This window comes from Balaenoptera musculus, chromosome 2 (assembly GCF_009873245.2).
Source record: "Balaenoptera musculus isolate JJ_BM4_2016_0621 chromosome 2, mBalMus1.pri.v3, whole genome shotgun sequence".
In the NCBI taxonomy this organism is placed as follows: domain Eukaryota; kingdom Metazoa; phylum Chordata; class Mammalia; order Artiodactyla; family Balaenopteridae; genus Balaenoptera; species Balaenoptera musculus.
In genome coordinates, this window is record NC_045786.1 from 175,494,506 (window position 1) to 175,517,414 (window position 22,909).

The following is a 22,909-nucleotide window of genomic DNA, read 5'->3' on the forward strand; positions in this document are numbered from 1 at the left end:
GGATCTGGTGACTGATCAGAACCACCGCCAAAAGGATGGGGGGAGGGGACCCCTCCTTGGGCCCCCAAAACTAGTTGTTCTTTTCTAGGGCCTTTTCTGACCTTCCCTGCCCCATGGGCCCAATAGGTAGCTCTGGTCATTGCCTCCTACTTGCCTGGATCCCCAAGTTCACTGTGAGCCCCATGGCCAGGAGCCACCCCTGCCCCCAGACATTTGTTCTCCATTGTCATGTGTAAAAACCGCAGAAAGGGCATTGCTGGATAATAAGGAGGCTCAGGCAGAAAGAGGACACTCCAGAGGGGATTTATGGAAGACCAATCTGCACACTGAGCCTGTGTGGAGCCCCAGTGCGCCCGCAGGGAGGAACTCCTTGGGGGGGGCTGATGGGTCTGTGCCACCCGCGACCCTGGTCCTCCTACTTCACGCCCCACCCCGGGCGATCCGCCAAGGGAGTCGGCGCGGGGGGAGGGTACAAGGAGACGGTGGGGGGACAAAGAGAGTTCGCAGGGTGGGCAAGTCTCCGGGGGACACGAGAGGCGCGGGGGTCCGGTGGTCTAGGAGTCGGTGCGGAGGACCCGGGGCCGGCATGGGACTGGAGGGCGCCGGGGGACACGCGGAGTGCGCGGGGGCGCGGGGAGATTCTGAGGAGGCGTAGGACTGGGGGGTCGGGGACGCGCAGAGGCCCGGGAGATACAGGGGGACAATAAGTGTTCCTGGGGGGCTCGCGGGGCACAGGGCCACAGGCGGACCCTGAGGTCTCTCTGGCCCCTCCCTGCCTCTCCCGGGGGGCGGGGCGCGGCGCTCTGGGCGGGGCCTGTGCGCAGGCGCGGACGCGCGCTCCCGCGGGCCGCGGGCCGCGGGCTGGGGCGCCTCCTGGGGCGCCGGCTCGAGGGGGGCGCTTAATCTCACTTCCGGTGAGCCCTCCGCGGGCCGTCATTGGGCCCAAAGCAGCGAGCGCGCGCCCGCCCAGCCAATCGGAGGCGGCGGCGCGGTCGGGGGAGGGGGAGCGCGGTGGGGGGGGGCGCGCGCGGGAGGGGCGGGGCGGGGCGGCCCCAGCCTGGTCGCCGCCCGCGGGCTTGTCCGACGCCCGCCCGGCTGTCCCCGCCGCCCTGCAGCCATGTGACCGCGCCGCCGCCCTCCGCGCGCCCGGCCCGCCCGCCCGCCCGCCGCGCGTCCGCGGCCCGGCCGCAGCCCAGGCCGCCGAGGGAGCGGCGGGGCCGGCGCCATGGCCGAGCGGGGCCGCCTGGGCCTGGCCGGCGCGCCCGCCGCGCTCAACACGCCGGTGCCCATGAACCTGTTCGCCACCTGGGAGGTGGACGGCTCCAGCCCCAGCTGCGTGCCCAGGTACGCCGCCGCCCGCCTGCCGCTTTGTTCCCGCGCGCACCTGCCGGCCACCCGAGACCGGCCACAGGGGACCTCGCGCCTGGGTCCCCACCCGGGGCCTGCACGCGGGACTGGCCACCCCGGACCTGCACCCGGGGCCCCCACCCGGGACAGTCCACCCGGAACCGTTCACTCCGGGATCCCCACTCGGGACCCACACCCCGGGCCGTCGCCTTTGCGCCCCACCTCGGGCACGCGCTTTTCGTGCAGACAACCCCTGATGCGTGGATGGTCCCTGAGGTCCTGGTCCCGTGCAGCGGAGGAAGTGGCGCTGGGTTTCTCAGGCCCCGCGGTCCCCCGAGGCTCTCCAAGGCGCCTACCTGGTTGGCTCCCAACCGGCATCGTTGCACCTGCCTACCATTGCGGTGACGGTGGAGTTGACTCAGGGTGTCTCCTCTCTCCACCGGGTACCATAGATTTCCTTTCGCGTCCAGCCACACTGTCAAGCCTGAGTGGCCTGGGAGTCACTCAGGGCACGCAGTGTCCAGAGGACATACAGATCTGGGACCTGGGACCACAATTTTATTCCTTCATCCTTCGTCCTTTTGAGGGTCTGGCCCTACCCCCTCTGTCCTGCTGGCGGGGGGAGGTATCTGCCCCTTGCCTGTTTGCACTATGCTGTGTAATTTAGGGACTTCCTTGTACATAAACACTGCTCCTTACATCATACTGTTAATTTTGCCATCGCAAAGGACGCTGCCCTTTCCACTTGGGGGGAAGTGCCCTGTCCCCAGCGGTACAGCTGGACGAGGCTCACCCACAGGACAGCGCCATGGCCATCCCGACTCTACTCAGGCCTGTCGCTTCCCTGCTCCTCCTGCCAGCTTGAAGCTCTGCGGGTTTCTTCCTGATTTCAGTGGTCCCTGCTGAGGAAGCTCCCAGGCTGAGGGGGAAGAGAGACAAACTGACACCAGGGCCTGGTTCTGGAATGGACACCAGGCCACAAGGGCTGCAGGGGAGCGGAAGGGAAAAGCTCTCCCTGGGGAGATCCCCTGGCGGGACCAGAGGAAGTGGCCAGTGTGTACCGAGGGGGGTGCGCTCTGCCACGGCTCCTTCAACAGGTGTGCGAGCCAGGTGTTGGGGACGCAGAGGGTGCCGGGTGCCAGGGTTGCCCTCCCAAGCACGAGGCTGGTGGCTCAGGGCCTTGTCTGTGCCGAGTGGGAAGGATGGGTGCTCCCAGACCTGTGTGGGACCTTGGGAGGGTGTGGTGTCGGCGGGAGACCCACCTGCTTGCCTCTTGTCTGCAAAGTCTCAGGGGCACCTTCCCAGGCCTGGCCTCCCACCCTCTCCAACTTCCCGTCTTGGCATTTGGCCCAGTGTCGGGCGTCACACCCAAGGGTCATCCTGGACCCTCCCCACCATGCTTCTCCTGTCTGTCACCCCTGCATCGTCACCCCCCACCCCCGCGCTGGCTGCCTCCCCACGGCGCTCCCTGAGGGCATGCTTGCCCCCCTTCCTGCACCTCTTCAGCAGCTTCCTGGGGTGCCCCGAAAGACCACCAAAGTTTTGACCAGGGGGAGGTGAGGGAGGTGGCAGGTGGGCAGGGGCTGCGTGGTCGAGGGGCCCAGTCGGCCCCTCGCGGAGCTGGTGTAGGAAGCCCCCTCGGGTGGGCGTGTGGGGAGGGCGGGGGCGGGGCTGTGCAGCGCTAGGTGCGGGGTGGGGGCGGTCCACGGCGCGGGGCGGGGCCTGGCGGGTTGCTCTGTAGGCGTGGGGCTGAGCAGCCGTCGGGGTGGGCAGGCGCAGAGCTCAGGGGTCGGACGCACAGAACAGCCCCGCCCCGGCAAGGCCGTCCCCGCAAGGTGCTGCGGGTCCCCCGCTTGTACCCCCCGAGCAGACCTCCTTGGATAGGCTGTTCTTCGTTCCGCTCGCTCGGAGACTTTAGGTAGAAGGGATCCCACTCTCTGTCCGTGTGCGCGTCTCCTCTTGCCCGGTCTCTAAGTTTCTGAGCGGCGTCGAGCTGATGGCTGTGCCTGCGGCGTGGTGTTCCCTGTAAGACAGCAGCACGTGTCTCTGCTTTGTGGGGGGACCTGTGGCTGTCCACAGGTTTGGGCCAGTTACGAATGCACCCCTGTGGGCGGGCATTCTCGCACTGGCCCTCTGCCGCCGGCAGTAGGGTTTGGGGGGCGTGTGCTCGGCGTCACCACCAGGAGCCTTCCCGGAGCGGTGATGCCAGCTCTGGCCCCCACCCCCCACCCCCCACCCCGGCGTCCCCACTGCTCTGCCTTCTTGCCAGCACTGCCTGACTTTCAATTGTTGCCAATCTGGTGGGTGTGAAATGGTATTGTGGTTTTAATTTGAATTTCTCTGATTACTGATGTAGGCCATTTGTACTTCCTCATCAGCGAAATTCCTGTTCATTTCTTTTGCCAATTTTTTTCTCCTTTTTTTTCCCCCCTACTTGAGTCTCAGCAGCTTTTTAGGGACTGGTAATCCTTTTTCGGGAATGTGTTGAAACCACCCTCCTCTGATGATGCACGCTTCTTGGCTGTCTTTTCGAGGTCTGTGCTGACTCCTGAGGTGCACCCGGCGTTGTCCTTGGTCTTGTCTTGTGGTCTTTCCTTCCTGGTGGTGGTGGGAGAGCTCTCTGCTCTTCCCAGGAGCTGGTGCCAGGCCCACGGGGCTGTGACAGAGGCAGGCTCGGTTTCGTGGATTTCCTCGAGGGAGCGGACAGCACCCCTCCCCAGTGACCCCCGGCCCTGGCGTCTTCCTATCCCTGCCCCTCTGCTGGGATTCCCAAAGCAGCCTCCTTCCCCGCCAGCTTTAGCGGGGTCTGGGGCGTTTTGGACCCTTGCACTTGCCCCTTAATTTTCCTTCCTGTTGAGGTTTATGAATTAATTTCACGGAGTCGGACATCGTTCCACAGGCTTACTGCGCATTCACATTCCTCCACATCCTCCTGTTGGCGTCCTCTGCCGGCCACGGAGGGTGAGCTCACACTCGCAGAAGGGCCTTCAGCTGGAAGTGTGAGCTTTGGCAGCCGCGTGCCCGGGTCCACCACAGCCCGCAGGATGGGGACGTCTCTGTCACCCCGCAGATGAGTGTCGAGCGCTCGGGGCCAGGCTCCCCCACTGGCCAGGTGCCCCGGGCATCGCCCACGGCAGCCCCGCGGCTCCCTCTCCACGTTGGTGGCATCCGCACGTGGTTTGAACTTTCTCCTGCCGGTGGGTGTTGGGGTCATTTCCTTTGGGGCTGATGTGTTCAGAGCCACTGTGACCATCCAGGGTCAGGGCTTGGGCTGCGTTCGCTCTTCTCTTCAGGATGGCTGGTCGCAGGGGAGGCGGGGGTGTGTCAACTATGAAGACACTGCCGGCTTTCCGGAGTGGTGGCACCACCTTCCAAGGCTGCCAGCCGTTCTGTGCACGTTCTGTGTACGTTCTGTGTTACCATCTTTTCAATTCCAGCCATTCTGGTGGCTGCACGATAGTTTCTCCTTGGGGTCTCACTCTGCACTTGTTGTGCGTGGGTGTTGGGTATAAGCAAGAGCCTGACGTGGTCCTTCTCCTTTAACGACTGATGTGGTAAATTACGTCAATGGATTTTCTAGCATTAAGCTAACCGTTCACTCTTGGAAAAATACCAGCGTGGTCATGCCATGTTCCCCTTCCTGTACGTGGGTAGACTGAAATTAAGATTTTGCTTAGGACTTTTGCACCTCTGTCTAGGGTCTGTAATCTCCTGCTCATCTACTGCCCTTATCAGATTTTGGTGCCAAGATATCCTGCAGAATGAGCTGTTGCATGGTATTGTTTGTGTGAAACAGGAATTGTTTGTTCCTTGAACGTGTGGGAGAAATCACCAGTACAATACCTGAGCTTGAAGTTGCTTTGGGGCAAGTGTGACTCCTGGCTCAATTTCTTTAATGATTGTAGGACACACACACCCCCACTTTAAGTTAGTTTCGGATATATATTTTTCTGGGAATTTGTCCATTTCGTCCAGATTCTCAAGTTTTTGGCAAAAAGTTGTTCCTAATATTCCTTTTTTTTTTTTTTAATGTCTGCAGGACCTTCAGAGCTGTCCCCTTTTCATTCCCGGTGGTGACTATTTCTGCACGTGGACATCCACACTCTGATCTGTCTCACCAAGGGTTCATCATTTTTTTAAAAAAATGAATATTCGTATCTTTATTTCTTTCCACTTATGCTCTTTATTTTTATTTTTATGCTCCTGTTCTGATTTATTTATTTATTTATTGGCTGTGTTAGGTGTTCGTTGCTGTCCATGGGCTTTCTCTAGTTGCGGCGAGTGGGGGCCACTCTTCGTTGTGGTGTGTGGGCTTCTCATTGCGGTGGCTTCTCTTGTTGTGGAGCATGGGCTCTAGGCACGCGGGCTTCAGTAGTTGTGGCACGTGAGCTCAGTAGTTGTGGCTCTCGGGCTCTAGAGCACAGACTCAGTAGCTGTGGCGCATGGGCTTAGTTGCTCCGCGGCATGTAGGATCTTCCCGGACCAGGGCTTGAACCCGTGTCCCCTGCATTGGCAGGCAGATTCTTTTTTTTTTTTTTTTTTTAATAAATAAATAAATTAATTAATTTGTTCTTGGCTGTGTTGGGTCCTCGTTTCTGTGCGAGGGCTTTCTCTAGTTGCGGCAAGCGGGGGCCACTCTTCATCGCGGTGTGCGGGCCTCTCACCGTCGCGGCCTCTCTTGTTGCGGAGCACAGGCTCCAGACGCACAGGCTAAGCAGTTGTGGCTCACGGGCCCAGTCGCTCCGCGGCATGTGGGATCCTCCCAGACCAGGGCTCGAACCCGTGTCCCCTGCATTGGCAGGCAGACTCCCAACCACTGCACCACCAGGGAAGCCCTTTTTTAAATAAATAAATTAATTAATTAATTAATTTTTTGGATGCTCTAATTTCTTAAAATAAATACCTTATTATTTTTCCTCCTTTCCTTTCACATAAGATTTTATAAATACAAAATAAGTAATGCTTTGGCTGCGTTTCACAAGCTTTTATATATAAAATCTTTCAGTTTAAAAATCTTTTTAAAAATTTCCATTATTCTCTCTTTGGCATGATGGGATATTTCAAAGTCTCTTAATATCCAAACGTATGGTTTTTTTCCTTAGTTACTTTTCCACTGCCGAATTCATTTCTTCTCTTTTTTTCCATTATTCATTTCTAACTTAGTTATGTTGTTGTCACAGAGGGTGGTCAGTGTGACACCAGGTCCTTACGATGCTTTGGAACTTACTCTGTGGCCCTGTTTGAAGTCAGTGTTCATACACGTTCTGTCTGTCCTGAAAAGGGTCATGTGTTTGGCACTTGGCAGTGTCATGTTTGATACCTGTCCCTTTAGGTCACGCTTGGCTTTGTCTGTTTCTCCTGGAGTTCTGTCATTACGTACGTCCTGTTTAGAAATCACAATCCCTCCCGGTGTTTGTACTGTTCAGCCTGTCTCACTCCTGACCTGACGGTGCTTTTCATCAGAGCAAAGGTTTGGTAACAGTGTAGCTCTCTGAGCTTTCTTTTGGGTATATTTGCCTGTCATATCTTTGCTCACCTTGTTTCTTTAAACTTTCCTGTATCTTTACAGGTTACATGTATCTTTGGTTGTTTGGCACAATCTAGATTTCGTTTTCATTCAATCTGACGATCTTTATTATTATTATTATTTTTTAATTAATTAATTAATTAATTTATTTATTTTTGGCTGTGTTGGGTCTTCGTTTCTGTGTGAGGGCTTTCTCTAGTTGCGGCAAGTGGGGGCCACTCTTCATCGCGGTGCGCGGGCCTCTCACTATCGTGGCCTCTCTTGTTGCGGAGCACAGGCTCCAGGCGCGCAGGCTCAGTAGTTGTGGCTCACGGGCCCAGTTGCTCCGCGGCATGTGGGATCTTCCCAGACCAGGGCTCGAACCCGTGTCCCCTGTATTGGCAGGCGGATTCTCAACCACTGCGCCACCAGGGAAGCCCTGACAATCTTTATTTTTTAACTAAGACATTCAGTCTGTTGTCCTTTATCTAAATTACTGATATTTGGGTTCATGTCTACCATTTTATTTTTGTGCTTATTATTGTCCTACATTTTTTACATTTGTTTCTCTTTTCTGTCATACCTTATTTTGCGTTTTTTTCTTATTCTATTTCCCTATTAGTTTGAAACTTGTCACTACTTCTTCACTGGTTACCATATAAATTGTAAATTGCATACTTGCTGTTATATTTTAAAGTTAATTGTAAATTCTCTTCCTGAACAACACCGGGACCTTAGAGCACATTATTCTGACCCAACACTTTCACGTTTACATGCTTTTTAGAGTATTTTAACTGTCTTCTTTTTTAGCCCAGATGAGGTTATTATTACTTCATATTGTTAATACGTGATTAATCTCAAAACTCTCACTACTTTCTTTTCTTTATTCTTTTTGTATCTCAGGACTTGGAATCATTTTGCTCCTTGTGTCGGAAAATGCGTCTTTAGGGTTTTCTTCAGTGAAGACCTGCAGATAACTAACTGTTCTTTCAGTGCATCTGAAAACGTTCACCCTCGTCCCAGAGGGTGTCCTCCCGGTTGTGGGGTCCTGGCCAGCATCTCCCCCGACTTGGCTCTCGGTTCTGCTGTTGAGAGGTCAGCGTCAGTCAGCCGTGATTGGTTGGAAGGTCTGTCCTTTCTCCCTAGTGGTTCTGCAGTCACCTTTCTGCTGTGCCCAGGTGAGGGTTTCTCTTGTGTGCCTGAGTTTGGGTCATTGGGCTTTTTGACTTTGTGGGTTGGTGACTTCCAGGAAGTTCTCAGGCACTTTCTCTGCAGTGGTCGTCTCTTCCTGTCTGTCTGCTCGCCTCCGGAACACGCCGGCCCTTTGGCAGCCCTTCCCTCTGATGTCACTGAGACCGGCCACTGGGCAGTCTCTGCTCGTCCCTGTTTCAGTGGCCAGTTCTCAGCCCTTTTTTCTGCAGAGGAACGTCCGCGTCCCACTGCACCCCAGCCTGCAGGAGGGTATGCGGGGCAGGCGGGATCGGCCGTCCCCCACCGTGCGCAGAGCGGGCATGGAGTGGCACTTGGCACGTGCCTGTGGTTGAACAGGATGCCGTGTTCAGGACCCTGGGCTTCGTTTGGAGGTCTGGGGAAGTCACCAATCTGTTGGGGGGTGTGAGTTTAGTTGGAGGCTGAGCTCTGGTTGGGCATGTGGGTGGGGGGAGGCGGGGTGGGGAGGGCAGCACGGGGGGTTGAGAGTGGGCTTGGGGCTCGGCAGCTTCCGAGCAATGAGAGCCGTGTTGAGGGAGAGACTGAGGCATCTGACCTCAGCTATCCAGGCCTGCGGGCTGGGCATCTCTGGGGGAGGCCTGGCCCCTTGCTGCAGTCAGCGCGGCTCCGTTCAGCGCCCCCGATAGCCCTGTGCCGGGCAGTGCCCGGCCCTGGCGCACACCTGGGCGGTGGCCTGCTCCTCCGGCAGGTATCGAGGTGGGCAGTAGCCCTCCGTGGGCGCAGTGCTGTAAACGTACCGTCTTCCCGAGTTGGCTTTTATGCGGAAGGAAGTGGCCACGTGGGGCAGGTGTCCTCTCATGTGATGCTTAGTGACCCATCAACCAGGTGGGGCCCCTCAGTCGCCCCGCTGCCTGTTCCTCTCTTCCCGGGATCTGGGCTCCAAAACAAGCTCCCCTCCCCCTCTCCCCAGCATGCCCAGCATCCCACCCCAGGAGGGTCGGATGAGGAAGGGCGTCTGGGAGCAGGTGGGTGGGGCTGGGGGACTGTTCCAGAGAGTAGCTGTGCAGTCAGGAGGAATGACGGGAGTCTTTGCCCCTGTGACGGCCACGTGGAGGCATCACGGTTGGATCTTCAGGGTCCTTCAGGAGCCCGAGCGTCACTTGGTGTGGCCAGAGTGACCCGTCACAGAGCCGGGTGCTCAGGGGCCGGCGGGCAGGGAACGGCAGGATGGGGGGCGCTCCTGACGCTGAGCGGCCTGGTGCTGCTGTTACAGCCGGGCCCCACCAGTCCGGCCTGTCCTCCCGCCAGTACGACCGGGTCTCATCGGACACGCCAGACCGGGCCCCTCAGCTTCCGGTCTCGGTGGGAACTGGCTCGCAGTTGTCATTCCCGCTGGTGCTGGGTATTTTGGGCTCCAGGATGCGCTGGGCGGTGAGTGTGGGAGCTGCTGCCTCCCCCCAGCCGCCTGCGCCTGGCTGCTCTTGTGGGTTGTTAGACGGTGGCCCTGAAAGTAGCCCTAAAAATAGCCTGTGAGTGTATGTGGAAGCTGAGTTTCCTCCCGCCCTGGAGGTGCGTTGTCACGGATGTGTCCTCAGCCAAGCAGGACTCTGCAGGGGGCTGTGATGCATGGTGAGGACACCCTTGTCCTGAAGAACAGAATTTCTAGTAAAGCACTTTCTACTCCTGAGTGTCTCCAGCCTGCACGGCACCCGCCCGCCTCGGGAGGAAGGCAGCGCCCTGTGCTGTGTGCTTTACAGGGTGAGACGCGCGTGCTCTCCAGGAGCCCCTTCTCGGCAGCAGTGGGCACGCAGCGCCCAGCTCTGCCGGCCTGGTAGTTCTCCCCATTGGAGGTCAAGGCCGAGGTCTGCGGTCTTCTGCATGGATGGGCCAGAGTGGGCCCTGGTGGGGGGGGCGTCTGGAACCACAGGCTGGTGGGACATGCCGCGGACTGGGCGCAGCTGCCCTTCTTCCTGACAGACGCGCGGCAGCCCGCCGGGCCCTGCTGCCCCCACCGGCCTTTCCTCATCTCCCCGGCCAGACCACGCCGCCCCCCTGGTCCCGGGCGGCATCCAGCTGCCGTTCTGAGAAGGGACGCTCCTGGTGGCCTGGCCCTAGGGCACCTTTGTCCCGATGGCAGGAGAGGATGGGGAGGGATGGGGAGGGACCGGGGCAAGCAGGGTCTGCACAGGGGGCTCAGGTCCACCAGCAGTGAGGACCACCGCCCCCCAGTGGTCAGGACGGAGGGGGGCGGCTGGGAGGCGTCACAAGGAGCCTGGCCTGGCCTCTTCTCCTTGGGCAGACGCACCGGGTCTTGCCCTTGGCAGGAAGGGAAGCACCTCTCCCGTCTCCCATCCTGGCCATCAGCTGGCTCCGTTTCCACTGTCCGTGGGACGATTCCCCCCTCCGCCCTCGCCGCCAGGACGTGCAGCCCTACACACACCGTGAGGCCCGAGGAGAGCAGCGTGGGCTTGGGTGTCTCTGCCCCCTTGAAGGTGGAACCCTGTTGGCGGGCAGTTGGCCCTTAGAGGCACTGCCCTCTGCTCAGACGTGGCTGTGGCCTTCGGCGGCCTGGGTTCCGACCGCCTCTGCCCCGCGTCACCTGCACGGGCCACGTGCTCCTTCAGTTGGTGCTGGGCTCCCTCGTCCTTGCCCACTTTACTCTGTAGGGCCTGCGTCCCCACTGGGGCAGTGGTGACGCTGCTACGGGGAGACCCTTAGTGAGGCGCCTTGGACCCTTGACAGCTGGGACACTGGCACCTTTCCCTTAACTGGAGCCTCGTTTTCAAGCCCTGCAGCCGACCTCGCGGCAGTGATGGTGTGTCATCTTTTATCGGACCACGGCCAGTCAGGATCTTCCGACTTTTAGATGCAGAGAGGATGGAATGAGCCTTTCGGCACAGTTTGCATGTGGGGCCTCAGGTGCCGCCGTGTGAGGGCTGGCTCTGGGCAGGTGTCCTCAGGCCTCGGAGGACAGTGTCACCACACTGGGGCCCCCGGCAACCAGCACCCGCGTCCCTGATTCTGAACCCGGGTGGGGGGCTCCCCCCTGCTCGGGGGTGTCGTGACTGGGCTGGTCCCTGTTGTCCGGGAGCGGACACAGTGCATCTCCAAGGAGCCCGAAAGTGCCTGAGACAGGTGTCGTGCTGGGGCGAGTGTCCTGGTGGGTGCTGCCCTGGGCGCCCCCTCGGTTCCTTCCCTGAGCTCCGCCAAGGGGCCGGCTGGGTACGGCCACCGGAGGCGCCCCATGGCGGGTCACGGGAGGGAGTGGCCATTCCACGCTCTGCGGTGGCCCAGGGCCCTCCTGCCCTGCCCGCCCAGGCTGGATGCGCCGGGCAGTGAGGGCAGGGTGAGCTTTGGCTGCAAAGACCTGTCCTTGGTTCTGGGCTCCTGTGACCAAGCCCACGGCCAGGACACTGCTGCCGGCTCTCGGTCAGGGTCCCTACGGGGTCCCCCCCCGGCTGTGCCCCCGCTGTGCTTGCCCCCACCCACCCCCAGGAACGTGCTGTCTCTTGCTGATTCCCGCTCGGGCTCCAGACTTTCTGCTTTAACTGGTTGCAGTGTGACTTAAGGGTTGTCACACTTTGGCAAGTTAATGGAGAGTGACAGTCACCACACCCCGAACTGCGTGCCCCTGGCCAGCCCGGCTCTGGCAGGAGGTGAGCTCCGTGTCGAGCATGTTTCCAAACACTGTGCTTGTCGATGCAGCGCCAGGCGCCCGCCCCCCGGAGAGGAGTGAGAATGGGGCGAGACTGAGCTGCCAGCTGGGGGGTGGGCGTGGGCCCCACTCAGAATGAGGGCTTCCCAGAGGAGGGGGCATGGGACAGGCCAAGGGTCCGGCGGCAACGGCCTGAGGCCGCAGGAGAGGCACACGTCTGGGCCCATCAGGGCCACCGGAGGACCGCCCCTGGGGTCAGGCGGGTGGTGGGCTGTACACAGATGCCGAGTGGCACAGGGATCCGGCTCCCCCACCAGCCACTCGCCCCTCGGGCCCTCGGCTGGTCGCGCTGTGAGCACGGCCCTGTGCTTGCCCCGCAGGCCATTGTCCTGGGTTTGTGCCAAAGCGGCCGAGGCAGAGCTGATGGGGGTGCCCCGCTGCAGGTCCCCGCAGAGGACACGGGACTTGACCGTCAGGGTTTGGGCGGCGGGGGGGTCTGATGCCTCCCCCCACCCCACCCCCCAGCCGCAGCTCGCCAACACCCGCCTGTGGGCTTGGTTCTGGCAGGTCATCGAAGGCTTCAGACGTTTGTTTATTAGAAATGGGGTCGGGGGTAGGACCACTGCACCTGAGCCCCAGGGGCCGTGCTGGGGTCACCCACAGTCTCGGTGTCATGCCAGCTTTGGGGCGATGGTGAAGGTCGTTCTAGGAGAGAAGCACGGCACAGACGGGGACCCCCCCACCTCCCCAGCGGGAGGAGCGAGTCTGTAGGGAGGCCCTGTGCGGCCAGGACGCTGAGCCAGGCCTCTCCCCACCCGCGGAGAGAACTCCACACCTCTGTCCCCTTTCACATCTGCCTCCCGGAGAAAAGGGGACAGCGCCTGGTAGAAACGCCGCCCTCCCCCAGAGCCTCGGGCCTGGCTCAGCGGACAGGCCGACATTCCATCCCGCCGCCACCGCAGAGGCCTCGGGGAGGGGGCAGCTGCTACAGCAGCTGCTCGGGGACGCTCGCTGGAAAGCTGGGGCATCCCATCCCGCACGTGCTCTGTACCCAAGATAGGCGCCCAGCGCTGCCGTCCTTTTGCAGAGAAGGTTTCTGGGGCAGTGGGCACGGGCCGTGGGGCAAGAGAGGGCGGCTGCGTAGGCCCCAGCCCAGCGCCTTCCTGCTGAAAACCAGCTCCTTTAAAGGAGGGCACAGTGGGCAACAGGATAAGCGGGATTTCCAGTTAGGCTGTTTGTGTTAGGAATAAAAAGAAGCCGCGTGTGGTCAGACCGTTTAGAAGAGAGTTCCTCGGGAATCCCCTCCTACTCGGGGTCTTTCCAATTCCCTGTAAGAGGAGAGTGAAGGTGAGAGTCTTTCTCAGGGACACATGCAGCCTGGCAGCCCCATTTTTGCATGTTATTGATCTAGAGAGAAAGGGTGTCAGGTTCACCCGGACCCAGAGCCTTGCGGGAGGGACATTCGGAAACTCATAGCAATAGAGCATTACAGATGTCCGGGGCTCTAGTTTAATTTCCTCCCCCTGCTGTGAGTTGAGTTAACTCAGGTGAAGCCAGGATGTTACACAGCTGTTTCCTCCCGAGCTAGCTCAGCCGGCTGTGGGCCGCCCCCAGGAGGCCTCTCAAGGCTGACCCGCGCCCCCTTCCCCAGGCGGGCGGCCGTGGCGCTGCTGTGCGCTGGGTTTGTGAAGGAGAAGGCCGTGGGGCCAGGTGATGGGCAGAGGCCCCCGGGGAGTCGCGCCTGTGGTTTGTAGGGCCCTGGGCATGGCTGGCGGGCTGCAGCCCCTCCCCGCATGGCCCCGACCAGACCCTCTCCTCGCCTCTCGCGCCTGTGTGCCTGACTTGGCGTTTCCATCGACGTTTGAGATTTGCTTCCTGGCACCTGGACGTCCTGGGGACCGGACCTGGTTGAGGAGGGGACCCTGGGCCTCCAGGAGCTCTGGGGGAGTCTAGGGTGCTCGGACCCCCAGGCTCGGCCTCTGTGGTGCAGTGCGTCAGGGGCCTGGGGGCCTGAGCGTCCCCTGGGGGCACCAGCGTGGGGTGGGGCGAGTGGCGGGAGCCTTCTGGTCTCCTCAGAACCTGTAACCACTCAGCGGGCTCCTCGCGATGGCTGGGCGCGGTCCAGGCGGCCCTCTGTGTGGGCACAGCAGGGACCCCTGCAGCGTCCCCTGGGGACTGGCGGGGCCCAGTACGCCCTCACTGAGAGCAAGCCTGTGGGTCCACGGCGGCTGCGTTACCGCAGAGCAGGTGCACCTGGCGCCTGTCTCAGGGAGGAGACCTTGGGCTCCACCGAGCGGGGCCGGGACCTCTGCTGCTGGAAGAGGGAGCTCGGGGTGAACCCCTGCGTCCGCACCCGCACCCGGTGGGGGGAGGCTCCAGCCGGCACCAACCCCGCCCCCTTGTGTCTTGGGGTCTCGGGGCCTGTCTGTGGAGGACAGGCCATGAGGCAGGACCCACCTGAGCAGACGCAGTGGTGGCTTCCCACCGGGGAAGCGGGGGCCCCCAGGGGTGGCCGCTGTGCCCGTGGTGGGAAGTGGCCGAGCCTGGGGGGCTGGTGTGTCTGATCGCTGGCCCGCCCTCATTGTGACCCTGCCCCTCGCCCGGTGACAGCCCTGGTGTGGCCAGCGCCTGCCCAGACGGAGGGCAGTGGTGTGGCTGAGGAGAGGGACCTGGGGCTCCGGGGCACACGGAGGTCGGAGGATAGAGCGTCCCAGACAGCCAGGGCCCAAGACCCAGCGTTTCCAGGAGGGCGAGCTGCTGGGATTGAGGTGTGTGGTGAGCATGGACCCGGTCTGGAGCCTGCTCTGGAGAGGGCGTAGCAGCAGCAGCTGCGGGGGGCTTGGGGGTGTGTGCCGGGATGGGGGGTACCGGGAGGAATGGCCGTGTGTTGGCTGCTGTGAGGAGCAGCTCTCCTCAGGTCACCCCCGTTTCTCAGCAGAGCGAGCAGTGGAGCGAGGTGGGGGGGAGGGGGGGCGGTGGGAGGTGTTGGTCCAGGGACGGGCGGCCCAGGAAGGTTGGGGGCCGGACTTCCGTGTCGCGGACCTGGGTGGCCAGGTGGTGCCAGGGGTTCTCCGGGTGCAGAATATTGGTGAACTGGGTGCCCCAGGAGGGACCAGAGGGAGGGGAGATGGGGTGCTAGGCTGGGGGCTGGCCTGGGGTGACCCACAGTGGGTCCAGCGCTAGAGGACGTGGGCCGGAAGACGGGCGGCGGTCCGAGAGGAGGTCCGAGCGTGGGGCCTCCTGGAGACAGGACGAGGCCCCGGTGGGGTGGGTGCCTGCAGGCTGTGTCCGTGGGAGGAGGAGGGACGTGGGGTTCCCGGGATTCCGCTGGCTGGGGCATCCGTTCCAGCTGAGGCGCGTCCTGCGCGGGCCTCTGTGACTTGCCCGGCCAGCCCCCCAGCTGGGACCCGCAGCGTTCCTCCCTTTCCTGGTGATGGGGGGCAGGGCCGCGTGGTTCAGCTTCCTGGTGACTAGCCCTTTTGTCACCTCTGGCGCCTTCACCCGGATCCCGCTTGATGCCCCGTCTGGTGCCACGTGCCCGCCCGGTCCGTGACGTCAGCCTGGCGCTCGGTTCTGCCATCATTCTTTCTTTGTTTCGCTCTTCCTCTGCTATTTTTGGTTACTTATTCCTTGGAAATTGGTGAAGATTGATTGAGTTTTGTTTATTACCTTCTCCAGGAAATCTGTTTTCAAGTTCCTTTATCGTGTGCTTGAAAAGTGAGAATTCCCAGCATTGACGGGAAACCAGCATCCCTCCCTCCCTCGCAAGCAAGTGAGGGCCTTACCGAGTGGGGCTCTGCACCCCTCTCCCGGCCCCCCGGTTCCAGACTCCTCCTCACGAGGGGGTCAGCCTCCTCACGCCTTCCACTCTGGCCAGGCGCCCGCTCGGTCCTCGCACCCTGGGCACGGAGGGGCCGCTGGGGCTCTGTCCCCTGGCCTCTCTAGTGGTTTTGACGAGTTTGCGGTAAGCCTGCCGGTGGTTCCCCTGTGGGCGGCGTGTGTTCTCTCGTTGCTAGGAAGTGTTTTTCTTTGGATTTGGCATGTCTGGGTGTGTTTATTATCACATTATTACTTCATCCTCCTTGGGACTCAGTGTCTGCCCAGCTCGTTTTGGAGGAATTCTCATCTGGGGTCTGGTCGGATGTCCTGCTTCCCCTCCTCTGTCTCCAGTTGCCCTTCCTGGCGAGAGCCGCGCCCGGCAGCGTCCAGTGCCAGCTCTGACCATGAGGGGCCACCCTCAGCTCCGTGGTTGGGCCACGCGGGCAGCCCCCCAGGGCACACAGGAACCCCTGAACAGAAGCCCTGGCCGTGCCGACCCTTTCCTGGCCGTGGTGAAGCCCGGTGGGCACTGCACCCGGCCCTCAGATGGTGGGATTGCTCGGCCCCCAGGGCCTCCCAGGCTTCCCGGGGGAGGCATCTCTGCAGGGAGCCACGCGGCACAAACTGGAGGAGGCGCAGGTGGAGGTCTTGGTCCAGTGTCCAGGGCTCCTCTTCGGGGCTCCAGCCCCTGGGCGCGGGTGCTGAGGGCTCAGTCTCCTGCTGAACAGCAGCCCCTGTGACCCCCTGCCAAGGAGCGGGTCTTGATTCCTAAGTGAGAAGTTCAGTCCTAGACGCGCCCCGTCTGGGGCAGAGCAGAAATCCTCTGAGAAGGCTCGAGCCCCATCCCTACTGTCAGCTCAGGCGGGTAGCAAAGTGCCACAGGCGTGCAGCTTAAACAGCACTTAGTTCTCACAGTTCCGAGGGCTGGAAGTCCAAGGTCTCGGTGCCAGCAGGTCCGGTGTCTGGTGGGGGCTGCGTCCTGGTTCATAGATGGTGTCTCCCTGTGTCCTCACTGGGGAAAGGGGTGAGGGAGCTCCCTGGGGTCCCTTTTACAAGGGCACTAACCCCATTCACGAGGGCTCCACCCTCCTGACCTCATCACCTACCAGAAGTCCCTCCTCCTGATAGCATCACATTGGGGCTTAGGGCTTCATCATACGGATTTGGGGGAAACAATAGCCTGTAGCCCCCACTGTGCCCCCAGTGTTTTCAGGGGCACCTGGGGCAGGACACACTCTGCTCCCCTCACAGACGCTTCCAGGGTGCATGTAGCTGCTGCCCTCCATGCCCTCCCCAGACCTGGTGCCTGTGGGCAGTGGGCCTGCAGTGGAGCGTGCCCACAGCCTGGGACCCGGAGCTTGTCGGGTCCTTGTAGACCACCTGCTGTAAGACACCAGAGGCGCCTGTCCCACCTCGCCCGCCCTGACTGCTCTGGCTCTCTCGACCCCCTGTTGTCTGACAACCTGGAGCCACCGAACTCCCCGAGACGGCCACGCTCCACACCCAGCAGGGCGTGCTCTCTCCCTTCCGTGAGCCTGCCCACTGCGGGGCCACCAGAGGCTGCCCCGTCACGGTGTCCCGCGGCGGCTCTGCTTGTCAGTGCACGCGGCCCAGGTGCTCCCCCGTCGCCGTGGGCCCCGCTCCGCCAGCCCTCGTGGGCGCCTGTCACCGGGCTGGGAGCCTGGGGACTCTGGCTCCTTGCTGGTGTGGCCTGGGGACGTGCCTGGACGGGCCGGGCTGGGGCGAGGCTAGCGTGGTCTCTCTCAGCCCTTGGGAAAGCTGAATGTTAAAGGAGCCGGGGAACGGGGCACCTCCTTCCAGGGCCACCCCCGAGTGTGCCCTCCCCCCCTCCCCCCCGCCCCATGGGAAGTTGGGAGCGGGGCAGGAGATGGGTAGATTTTGGCAAAGAAGCAGGAGGAAGGCCGTCGCCTTCACTCTGTCCAGGCAGACCGCAGGGCTTGCGGCCAGCTGGGCCCTTGCTGTCCCGGCTGTGAGTCACCTGGGCCACAGCTTCCCGCCTGGAGCAAGGCTGAACGGGGCCACTGCTTGGTCCCTGAAGTCCCCTGTGGTGCGGTCCAGCCGGCAGGCTGTGCGGGAGGGCATGTGGCCCAAGCGAGGTGCTTGTGGCCTGCGGCCGTCCTCTGCGCCCAGCTTCCCTGTGCTGGCCTTGCCGTCCCACCCGAATAAAGCCCCTTGCCGAGGAAGGGCCCCACCCGCAGGAAAGTGCTGGGCAGGGGCTCTTTCCCGCCAGGGGACCCCATCTCCCTCGCGGCCAGGACAGTGCGGGGCTCCCCTCCAGTGGCTAGTGAGGTGTGCCCGCGTGCCCGGGGCCTCTGGTCACTGAGGCGGGGGACAGAAGCCCAGCAGGCCCAAGGAAGGAGGTCCTGATGGCCAGGCCCGGGTCCTGGGATGGCTGGCGGCTCCCACGTGTAGCAGCCTCGTGGCCGGCTGGCCGGAGCCCTCTGGGCCCCAGGCCCTGTGTTGAGGTGCATGTGTCCCAGTGCTGTCTGCCCAGCCCCCTCGGCGCCCTCCCCGTCGTGGGCACAGGGTGCTCTCCGCAGGCGCCTGGGCCCATGTGGCCTCTACCGGGCACCCGTGCTCGGCCCGGCCCACCCACCGGCCGGCTCGTCCACTGTGGGGCCACGCTGGCCTCTGACTCAACACCCACCACTACCGCAGGGGGACTGGCTCTTCTGCCCCCTCCTCCCCGTGCCCTGGCCCCCGTCGCAGGTTAGCCTCTGCTGGGGCAGGAAGGTGGGCTCACAGTGACCCCTTCCAGGGATCCCGGCCTTGGTGTTGGGGTGCCTGACTGTCCCTTGCTTCCTGCAGGGCCATCCCAGCCCCACACCGCTGGCAGGGAAGCTGAGAGGGCACCTCTGACCTTCTCTCCCGATTAGCAGGAAGCCGCCATGTCCAGATAAGGCTCGATCCCCAGAGAAAGCTGAGCTGGGCCAGTGAGAGCTGGCAGCCGCCTCAGGCTGCCGGGGGAAGGTGACCAGCGCTCGGGATGCGGGCGGAACTGGAGCCCTTGGCCCCCAGCAGGCTCTGCCCCGGAGAACCCTCCAGGCCTCCGGGTGCCCCAGCCTCGCCCTGCGGCCCTGCCGTGGCCAAGCTGCGTGGGCCTGGAGCCTGAGCCCCCAGGGTGCCGCGTGTGGGCCGGCCCGTCCCGGGGGGCAGGCCGGGCGCGGGGGCCGCGTGGCCACCTGCCGCCGTAGGGTCCCCGCTCCCACCGGGGCAGACGCAGGACTGTGCAGACAGGGTCAGCTCCTGGAGACAAAAGGCCCCTTGGTTCTCCCTCCCACAGAACACCCAGCGCGTGTGGGGCCACAGAGGCAGCCCCGCACGTGGCCCCGTTTTAACCGCTGACGTCCTGGGTGCCGGGAGGAAAACGGGGGAGCCAGCGTCCTCCTCGGGGGGCCAGCCCGGCCCGGGGAAACCCGGGGGGCGCTCTCCTTGCGCTTCGCGGGCTGCGCGCTGTGCTGGGGTCTGGGCCCAGCCAGCCCCTCGTGGCCCGTGTGGTTGCCCTGCGCCCAAGCTGAGTGCTGCTGGCGGGACTGCAGTGGGGCGGCCGCTCTGGGCGGCGGTCTGCAGCCCCTCAAAAGGCCCGGCCACGTCGCCACGTGGCCAGCACGTCAGTCTTTCAGAAGAAGAGGAACAGGGGCTGGAGCCACGCTTGCACACGCGTGTTCACGGCGGCTGCCCAGAGGGCCGAGTGCTGTCCCGACACCTGCCAGGTGGGTGAATCCAGGACGTGGCGCCCCTCGGAGGAGCCACACGTGTGACCCCCTTGTACCGAACGTCAGACCGGGCAGGGCCGCCAGGAGAGACCCGCTGGGCCGGGCCTCTGTGGGCTGAGGAAGCTGTCCTGGGGTTAGAGGTGACGGCTGCTCAGCGTCGTGAAGGTGCTGCGTGCCACTGGTGTGTACGCTTGAACGTGGTTAAAGTGGTCGATTTTACGTTGTCCGCGTTCTACCACAGTAGGGAAGAGTTTTAAGGAGGGGGGCCGGGACGGTTCTAGATCCGAGGAGACCAGCCAGGCAGGCGATAGCGCTCGGCCCGTGCCGCCGACAGCAGGGAGGACAGGGCGCCGTGGGCGACGGCCCCGCGCTTGGCGTCCTGATGCCCCAGCTTGCTCTCAGCCGGGTCGCCCCCCAATCCTAGGTGCCCATGGGGAGGGGGTCCCTGGTTGTTGGTGGCGGGGTGTTTGCTGAGCTCTTGCTGTAACTTTCTGTGGAGCTCGAACTTTTCCTCATAAAAGCCAGGGCGGCGGGCGGCGGGCGGCGGGCGGCGGGCAGTGACCCGCAGGCCCTGGAAGGTTCTGGAGCCCGAGGGCGTCGCGGGTTATGGGTCTGCACTCCTGTGAGTCGCCTCTTTGCGCCGTCGCCCACATTTCTGTGGCTTGATTGTCTTTTTGCTGCTCTTCTGTAGGCGCCTTTGTACTTGGGACATTAGTCCTTTGTCTGCCGTCGGCATCGCGGCTCTTTTCCCACATCCATTGTCCCATCTCTGAGTTTGCTTGCGGTAACGTCCACGTTTCCGGTCTCAGGAAGAGTTAGTGTCTCGCGGAGCTGGGGGAGCCGCTGAGTTGGGCACATCTGGCCCCCTTCCTCCGAGGACCTGGGTGCACCAGGTGCCGTCCTAGGCCCCGGCCCTGGTCCCATCCTCGCGGAACTCAGCCCTGCTTAAGGGGATGCGTGGTGAACCGGGACAGACACTTCCCACCTGAGCACCATCAGTGAGGGGGGTGAGGTGGGGCGAGGTGGGATACGGACCTCCCTGATGTTGGGGCGCCGGCCAGCAGGGCGGGGCCAGGCCCCAAGTGCTGGGCCCTGGGCTGGGAGTGCAGGAGGTCTCTAGGGCCTTCCCGGAGGCTGGACAGAGCCAGTCACTGGGTTCTTTCCGCAAGGCGCCTCCACACCGGCTGGCGGCCACAGGACAGTGCAGGGTCCTCCTGGGGGGCTGGTCAGGTGGAGAGGAGGCTGAGGGGCTTCCAGGAGGTGGGTAGAGCCAGGGGCGGGGGGCCTGGGATCGGCCCCTGGGCAGTCAGGAGGGAACTGGCCGTGTTTTGGAAAGGACTGCACGTTGGGCTGGAACTTTCCATTTTAGAGTGAAAATGTCAAGAAGAGCAAAGGTGGCAAAGATGGTGGTTGGCATGCAGACGGGCACCCCTGCCTCCTTCTGAAGCCAGCGAGACCAGGAACGGCCAGAGACCTGGGAGGAGGCCCAGGAGGAGGAGGAGGAGGACGGGGGGGAGCCCAGGACCACCGGGTCGGGCCCACTGCAGGGAAAGCCAAGGACAGGCCCAGACCTCAGATTCTCCAAAGGACAGAGGCACAGACACCGGGGCGGAGAGAGGAGCCCGGAGCCCTCCTCGTCCCTGCTCTGGATGCGAGCAGACGCCGGCATCCGGGTCCGACAGAGTGACGGTGAGCAGGAAGCATCAACGACAGCGCAGCCCTGCACCCGTGGAGCGGGGACAGGAGGCTCTGGTGAAAGAACGTTCCGGAACACCCAGCTAGACGGCAGACGCGGACAGGCTCGGCACAGGAGCCAAGTGCAAGCTGAGCAGCCGTCCCGGGGAGCAGAGCAGAAACAGAGGTGCACAGAGATGGCAGGAGAGATACCTTGGGAGCCCCAGTATCACAGTGACAGGCGCCGCGTGTGGAGAGAGGGGTGTCTTGGCGCTCCTGCAGGAAGGAGCCCCCACCCACCGCCGGTCCTCCTGCTGCCCTTGGCCCTGTGCTCTGTCCACTCTGTCCACAGGGCGGCCAAGAGGTGCCCTCCGCAGGCCATGCGGGAAGGTCGCTGCCGTGCCAGAGCACGCAGAGCCTCCCTCCGCGGCAGGCGGTCCCAGGCGGGGACGGTCCCCTCCTCAGATGTCTTTCCTCCTGACTGGTCCTGCCTCTTCCGTCCTGAGGAGAGCGAGCAAGGGAGGGGGTGAGGTCCCGCTGTGCGGCCCCCGCGCTCTTGGTGGGCCTGGAGCAGTCGGGTGAGACAGCCTTGCTTTCCTCTTAGGGTTGGGGAGCCCTGTTGAGGAAGAGCCCCTCTTAGCAAAGGTTTTCGTTTGTTTGTTTTTGTTTTTCTCTTCTTGGCCGCACCTCGTGGCACGTGGGATCTTAGTTCCCCGACCAGGAACGGAACCCATGTCCCCTGCATTGGAAGAGTGGAGTCTTAACCACTGGACCGCCAGGGAAGCCCTTTAGCAAAGGTTTTTAATCAGAAGTTAAAACCAAGCCTTGTGCACTGTTGGTGGGAACGTAAAATGGTGCATCTTCTGTGTAAAACAGTGGATAGAACTGCCCCCAGACCCAGCAGTCCCACGTCTGGGTGTGAGTATCCTGGGGGAATTGAAAGCAGGGTCTCCAAGAGATATTTCCCCCCCACCCCCGCCGTGTTTCTAGCAGCACAATTCACATGAGCTGAGACGTGGAAGCAGCAGCCCAAGGGCGTTGGCAGGTGTATGGACAAGCAAATGTGCTTAGTCCGTACGGTAACGATGACCCAGCCTTGAAAACGAAGGGGTCCTGACACAGGCTGCATCATGGAGGGACATGCTGAGTGACATGGGCCAGTCACAGAAGGACAAATCGTGTGTGATCCACTCGTATGAGGTCCCTAGAGCAGTCGGATTCATAGACAGGAAGTAGGATGGTGGGGCCGCGGGCTGGGGGACAGGCGGGGAGTGAGTGTTGAATGGGGACAGAGTTTCAGTTTCACAAAATGATAAGAGTTACGGGACGTGGTGATGGTGGCACAACTGTGTGAATGTGCCTGATGCCCCTGGACTGGTTCCTTGCAGGTGGTAAATTTCATGTTGTATACATTTTACTGCAATAGAAAAGGAGCGAGGTAGCATTGCCAGACTGTTCCCCCAAACGTGGCTGCAGCAGTTACACTCTCCCAGGGTGGGGAAAAGTTAGAGCCGGACGCCTCGGGGCTCACCAGCGCTGACCCTCACGCTGCCTGGCTGGACTCCAGGCGGGGACCCAGGAAGGGGCTCGGGGCCCACCCGCCTGGGGTCCTGCTTAGGTGGGGAGCCGTCTTCAGACCCCGAGGCCTGCTGAGTCCCCCGGTGGGGACTGCCCTTCCCCCGCTCCTGGCCCACGTGGGGCCCTGGGGACCCTGTGGCGTTCCGCCATCAGGGAGCCCGTCCCCACCCGCCACCTGGCGCTGCCCTCCCCTCCCGCGGCTGAATGAAGCTCGGGGAATTTGGTTTAAAGGAGGCGCCGCCCTGCTCCTCTGGGACCCCAGTGCCCCGGGGCAGCAGGGCCGCAGGCTCCCGTGTCCCCCACGCGGGACGTGGGGGTGGTCAGTCCCCCAAAGAGGAATCGGGGGCTTTGTGCTCTTTGCAGCCTCGTCTCCCCGCCCCGGAGGCCCTGCCCCCACCACTTGGAACCCAGGCTCCGAAGCTG

The 22,909-nt window shown here is 62.3% G+C and overlaps 1 protein-coding gene across 6 annotated transcripts in view; it reads left to right on the forward strand.

The window, feature by feature from the left end:
- Positions 1-1,194: 1,194 nt before the first annotated feature.
- The window catches only part of PACS2 (phosphofurin acidic cluster sorting protein 2), a 63,790-nt gene continuing 42,075 nt past the window's right edge, over positions 1,195-22,909 (forward strand). For all 6 annotated transcript variants that reach the window (XM_036842530.1, XM_036842532.1, XM_036842531.1 and 3 more), the window contains exon 1: positions 1,195-1,344. In XM_036842530.1, coding sequence (XP_036698425.1) covers positions 1,226-1,344 — 119 coding nt within the window. In that variant the 5' untranslated portion in view covers positions 1,195-1,225. The remainder of the gene's footprint in view (positions 1,345-22,909) is intronic.